This window comes from Brachypodium distachyon, chromosome 2, assembly GCF_000005505.3.
Source record: "Brachypodium distachyon strain Bd21 chromosome 2, Brachypodium_distachyon_v3.0, whole genome shotgun sequence".
NCBI classification, from domain to species: domain Eukaryota; kingdom Viridiplantae; phylum Streptophyta; class Magnoliopsida; order Poales; family Poaceae; genus Brachypodium; species Brachypodium distachyon.
In genome coordinates this window covers 7,653,527-7,659,925 of record NC_016132.3, presented here as the reverse complement: position 1 = coordinate 7,659,925, position 6,399 = coordinate 7,653,527, and the positions used below count along the sequence as shown (strand labels likewise).

The 6,399-nt window shown below is 41.7% G+C and overlaps 1 protein-coding gene across 1 annotated transcript; it reads right to left on the bottom strand.

The window, feature by feature from the left end:
* Window positions 1-1,172: 1,172 nt before the first annotated feature.
* Window positions 1,173-5,695, bottom strand: LOC100830409 (probable serine/threonine-protein kinase PBL7). The gene is made up of 5 exons (XM_003566499.4): window positions 5,348-5,695; window positions 4,255-4,460; window positions 3,912-4,101; window positions 2,677-3,068; window positions 1,173-2,123 (listed from the first exon to the last, which is right to left on the bottom strand). Exons 1-5 carry the CDS (start codon window positions 5,442-5,444, stop codon window positions 1,635-1,637), a joined length of 1,374 nt encoding a protein of 457 aa, XP_003566547.1. The 5' UTR covers window positions 5,445-5,695; the 3' UTR covers window positions 1,173-1,634.
* Between the last annotated feature and the right edge of the window lie 704 nt (window positions 5,696-6,399).

Below are 6,399 nucleotides of genomic sequence, written 5' to 3'. Positions count from 1 at the left end.
ATAATATCGAGCTAAGATCGTCCATTGGGGTTGTATCTCCTCTTCCAGCCCCTCCAGATCCATCTCAAACACGCCAGAGTCAGGGTTAGGGTTGCCTCCATGCAAGAGGTCCTCAGGCTCCACCTGCATTACCGGTTCCTCCTCTTCTACCCACAGGAGACGCCCGTTTCCTGGCTGAACCAGCACCAGAGCACGATCGCTAGCCTCCATAGTTCCGCGTTGTGTCGCCGCCAGCAGCACACCCTCCTTATCCGAACTCATCACCAGCGCCTGCGCCGCCATGATCGCTGTGTCAACATCCGGCTTCGAATGGGTAGGTCTCTCAACGAGTCCCCCTTTTTCACCCCCACCATCTGTTGACGCCATTGATCTATAGCAGCAGGAAGAAGAGTCGCCGGGATCGAAGGCAAAAGCAAGTGACAATTGGAAACGTTATGAGATCTCGCAGCCGCCCCCGTGTGGATTTATAGCACCAATTGCCCCCGCCTCCACCTCGTACTCGATAAGGACACAGCGACCAGCACCAATTGCCCCCGCCTCCACCTCGTACTCGATAAGGACACAGCGACCAGCACCAATTGCCCCCGCCTCCACCTCGTACTCGATAAGGACACAGCGACCTGCATCCGCACGAGTCGATGGGATCGGGGAAGTCGTAACCGGATCGGAGACGAACTCCATCCAACCTTGCAAAGCCAGATCAAATCGATCTAGAGCCACCGCCCCAAGTCGCCTCGGAGTCGCCAGAGCCCTAACCGAAAACTCTTCTCCGTATATTTTTTTGAATACACGAAAGGTGCAGGTGAGCCAACCCAAGCTCTAAGCTCCGAAAATAAAGCTGCGAAAATGCGTGTGTATGTGTGAGAAGGTTAAATTCCAAGTCCCCCCCCCCCCACCCCCCCTTTTGATCTAAAAATTCCAAGTTTCCAGCAGATTTGGTCATATCCAAATTGCTTTCATGTGAACATGAATGCGTGGTGACCGCCTGGGAACTTTCTGGCATAACTCTTCCATGACAACAAGAGCTCTGCAGCAATTCAAAATTTTGTCACAAACAAGTACACATGGAACAAACTCCCACCATAAGTTCCAACAGATGCGCTGCAAAAAATCACACGACACAGCATTGAGTTGTTCAGGATATCACCATTTTTTTTTGATGTGACAGTGCATATAAAATTCTTCATCAGGTTACACTGCTGAAGCTTCATGTTCAATGATGGAGTTAACATGCAAATAAATTGTATATGCTGCAAGACATTACCATTTCATGTACATGGATCCAAAAATCAAAATTCTGGCCGTCCAATACCACTTAACTGTAAAAAACGGTTGTATACTCTGATCCATCTACTAGGGGGGTTATTACATTACAGCCCATGCTGAGGCTGTAACTGCTCAACTATGAGTGAAAATAAATCCATGTGTGTATGCTGCAACAAAATAATTCTGGATGTAAGTCTTCACCGGTGAAATCTTGCAGCGCTCACTCTGGTGGTGCAGCTGTACACACCACGCTGTGCATTATTCCTCCTCTTGTAACAATACTTTTTTGTCTGTACTTCATATTGTTCTATAAAATTGCTAACATGACAAAACCTCAAACAAAGCTCATGGTCCATGGATACTATCGATTACCGAATTTTGTTTTCCTTCTCGTGGCGCCTCCAAGCCTCGGCCCAGACATTGGCATCTGCAAGTGCACGCTCTCTGTCCACACCGTTTGGAACAACCCTGCCCCGAGATGTGCGATTAGAGCCACTCCAGCAATGTTCTTTTCCTTCTGGTACAAAGTGATTCGATTGGTCATGCATCGATGTCTCAGCTCCATGTTGACTAGGCATAGCAAGATCCTGGTTAACCAGATCGTCCTGCGCTCTTGGAGCTGAAGGGCCCACAAGGTGACGACGAGAGGCAGCGTCATGCCTATCATACGTTTGTGATGACAAATAAGAGAGCGCAGCAGCAACTTCCCTAATGAGAGGGCGGTTCCTTGCTTTTTCCTGCAAACACATTGCTGCAATAGCCATTGCCTGGTACAAACCCCTCCTCGGGAAGTGGCCTTGCAACAAAGGATCAGCCATCTTTGGAAATTTCTTTTGCTCTTTGAACAATGGACGAGCCTGCAAAAGGATAGGTAAAACATACGATATCAGCATACTTATACTTTGATATTTTAAAGGAAAACAGAAGGACACTCCCAAATTATGAGGATTCCTATATGGTTCGGGTAAAATGATTTATTTAACTGCTAAGGGGACCTAAAAGAATAAATTTAATGGTTTGTCATTTTTTAATAAGAAAAAAACCCTGAGGATGTAAAAAAGAGCTCATACCATACATGAGTACACATACAGGTTGTACATATTTCCAGTACAACCCATGCACTTTTATTTTACTCTAATCAGTTAAACCACCACAGAGCCATTTTACCCTTTTCCAACTGTAGCTACAAGAATATGGACAATAATCTAAATGAAACAATTATGCATTTTTTTTAACTTTACACTGTTTTCCTAATTCGGTCCCGCATTATTATTTCATTGCTGCCTTCGGACATATTTTACCCATGTTTATTTTTATTGTAAAAAGTATTCGCATTCTTTCTATTCCATCCCAGTCCATTCCGGGTGATTGTTGGACCACTTAGCTGCATCTGAGGTTTACAAAACCTACCCATGAAACCAAATCTTGTTCCTCGCGGGGCCGATTGCTGTCAAGTGCTCTTCGCCCTGTAATTAGCTCGAGGAACACCACACCAAAACTATAGATATCAGACTTAATTGTTAGCTGTCCAGTCGAAGCGTACTCAGGAGCACAATAACCATAAGTCCCCATGACACGGGTTGTCACATGAGTCTTGTCACCTACAGGACCGAGTTTAGCAAGTCCAAAGTCAGACAACTTTGCATGATACCCTTCACCAAGAAGAATGTTCGATGGCTTAATATCTCGGTAAATAACTGGTGGATTTGCCGTATCATGCAAGTATTCCAAACCAGCAGCTGCACCAGCAGCTATCTTCATCCGTGTTGTCCAATCTAGAGGTTGTTGATTGGGCGAAAGATCTGTTAAAAAAGCATCAAGAGTAATTTTGTAATGGGGGTGTCCAGTAAATAACAGGAAGAGTGTAAAGAGCATGCATGGGTAACTCTAATACAGGTGGCAGTAAAAAACCATGAAGCAATAAAAACTTCAAGGTGTCTATGAGAAAAAAGTGTATACTTCAAGGGAAATGGAATGTCAAGAGGCATTTTAGTTCTTATTAAGACATGTGGTGTAATAATACTAGAAAGAAACACAAACTTAGATGAAAAAAATCACTTTGTATTCAATAAATTGGTTATGGTACAAATCCAATGAATCAATTGTTCAAAACTTTTCCCATCAATGGATTATTAGATAGCTCATCCAAAAGTCAAGTAGTCCGTACTAGCTTTAGCTTTTCATCACATTCAGCAAGCAATGGAAACAGGACAATCTAGATCACATTTTAGGTTTTACTGAATGATAAAAGCGATTTTAAAAATATTTTCCCATTCACAATATAAAAGAATGGAATGCTTGATTAAATCAACTGAATAAAACAAAGAGGGGCTGCATTTTTCTTTCCTTTTCACTCTAACCCCTGGTGTGTGTGACAAGAACTGATAGTTAAACTTATAAAGCATTTCAGAAGTTAGAACATATTTTCACCATGTTCAAGTACTATGCTTTAAGCATTAACAACAAAAGTGTGCTGATATTGAAATATAAAGATCCTACAATCTACATATGCTCGCATTGCTAAATAAGTAGCAAATGATTTCTGACGACGGTATCTTGATAACTGTATAAATTTTACAAATAAAACTTCTAAGTTGTTCGCAATCTTGACTGTAGGTATTATACATTTCAATACATAAACTAACCATGAAGATGGTCTTCTAGTGATCCCAATGGCATATATTCATAAACGAGCAAGCGTTGATCCCCATGGACACAGTAACCAAGTAAATTGACAAGATTAGGGTGATGCAAGAGGTTCAGCATGAGAACCTCCACAAGGAATTCTCTGTTCCCTTGAAGCCCATTGAGATCAAGTTGTTTCACTGCAACAACCTGTCATGAAGCATATTCTGGAACAACATTAGATATTGGATTACCAAAATACGCATAAGATTATTGTACTTTCTACATCTCCAATAATTGATATTCAATGAGAATTATATGACTGTCCATGAGAAGCATAGTGGACAACTAGCAAACACATACCTGTCCACCGTTCATATATGCTTTATACACACAACCAAATCCTCCTCGGCCCAAAAGAAAATCAGGGCTGAAATTGTTGGTAGCATCAGCAAGCTCACGCATAGTGAAGATCAATGCTTCATCATGAGCTCCATTCCTTTGGATTCCTTCCATATCCATGGATTCAGTTTTCAGTGGGCAACTTTCTGACGACTCCGAAAATTCCACTGTCAATGAGAAATTTAAAAGAAAGAAATACGCATCCACTGTTAATGATGCTATAATGCTTCTGACACAGAAAAAGGAAGCTGGGAAGACAGAAAGAACAGAATTATCACACACTCAGTCTTCGTTCTACTACTAGCCATTTTGTTCATTTTGGTTCCGTATCACTGATCATGTTTCATTCTTTTCTCTTAATAAGACTCTGCACACTATTCCCAAACAAGCTTTTAATTTTGAGTTAACTTTAATTTGGACAACCTATTTGTCATGAGTTGATATTTGCAACACAGTTTCCGAATTTGACCACTTCGCACCATATTTTGGATCTATAATACCGATTTGCACCACATTTTATTTGCCACACACACCATCATGTCACATGAGCATAAAGAGTAGGTTCATCATCTCAGATCTGCTGAAAAATAATGGCGCAAATCGGAATTGTACAAGTGGCCAGATTTATACAATGTGGTGCAGACTGTCAACTCATTACAAATAGGTTGTCTCAAATTTGAATGAAGTCTACAATTTTCCTTCGAGCAAATTTCTAACTTCTCGAGCAATTGCAATGCCCCCTAAAGAACTAAAGGTTGACTTTGAATTGAAAATTCCTGCCGGTTAACTATAACATATCTCCTCTTCTAAACATCAAAACCTGTTTACCTCCATCTCGGAATCATCAACTAAACACAAACAAAATTGGGGAGCATGAGCTAACGGGAGTCGACTAATTTCTTTCATTCCACAAGATCATACTACAAGCGGAAGGAACTACATGTCAAGAACCGAAGAAACCGATAACAACGCCAAGAAACGAACATTTCTACCCTGATTAGGTAAGCACAATTGCACAAAGGGGTTAAAAAAAGACTAGCGCAGGCATCCTCACCTGAGGCGTCTTGATGAGCGACTCTGCTGCACTCCTCCTCCTCCGCCGCCGCCAACCCGTCCTCAGGACACCGGAACAGGCACGACAAGAAGCCCATCTCATAATCCGGCCTCAACAACCCCAACGAGAGGACTAAACTCAAGAAGATAAAATCCCAAACCCCCGATCCCGAGCCGCCACAGAGCGAGACCTTCAGGTCGCCGGGATAACAAAGATTGCCTCAGCAGCGAGGAAGAGGATCAACCTAAGTTTTTTTTAGGCCCGCAGCCCCGTCCAGACTCCAGAAGCAGACAGCGAAAGAAGAAGAGGAAGAGAGAAGAGAAGGGATAGATATGGATAGCAGCACGCGGCCAAAAAGTCTATCCCCACACGCGAAACGAATATAAAAACTGAATGCGCAAAACAAAAACAGTGGGGTCAGCGTCGACGGGGATGTCGGGGAGTAGTTAGTAGTTACTGCTAGTAATTCCCTGGAGTAATTAATTGAGGGGTTTAACTCAGATGGGTATCGCATTCAAATTCCTTGAGAAACTTCTGTTATCTGTGTTTGGCCTCTCCAGTAAATTACTTTCTTTTTACGGTCTCCAGTAAATAACTCTGTGTTAGTTGTATTTGTTTCATGTAGATCACATTAAATGAAACCATTTGGGCCTCGAAAAAAGCATTTTCTTGCTTATGGTTAGGGAGTAAATCTCTGAAAACTTGAAAACTTTCGCTCCTAACCATTAGATCTCAAATTATGAATAAAATGTCTACATAATTAGATTTTTAACGAGCTTTTCATAAAATACATGTAAGTGATTAGAGATCGCACCCTTACATTTGGTTCGTTTATTTGATGTCTAATGGTTAATGGTTAGTATTGAAATTTTTCAAGTTTTCACTCAATGAACACATGCGTCCTCCTCCAACAGTACAAGTGCCAAATTTGATTTGCGAGATAATTTTTTTTTTGAAGAACAAACCATATGTAGCAGCCATGGAGTTAATTTTCTTTTTCCCAGAAAGAGAATATATTAGTAATAGTCTCCCGTTCCATGTTTTAAATCATG

Excerpts from the sequence above, each read along its gene's own strand:
- LOC100830409 (XM_003566499.4), bottom strand. The coding sequence starts at position 5,444 with ATGGGCTTCTTGTCGTGCCTGTTCCGGTGTCCTGAGGACGGGTTGGCG. Across the intron at positions 4,102-4,254 it reads CATATATGAACGGTGGACAG|GTTGTTGCAGTGAAACAACT; the intron begins GTATGTGTTTGC and ends GCTTCATGACAG. Across the intron at positions 3,069-3,911 it reads ACTAGAAGACCATCTTCATG|ATCTTTCGCCCAATCAACAA; the intron begins GTTAGTTTATGT and ends CTTTTTTAACAG.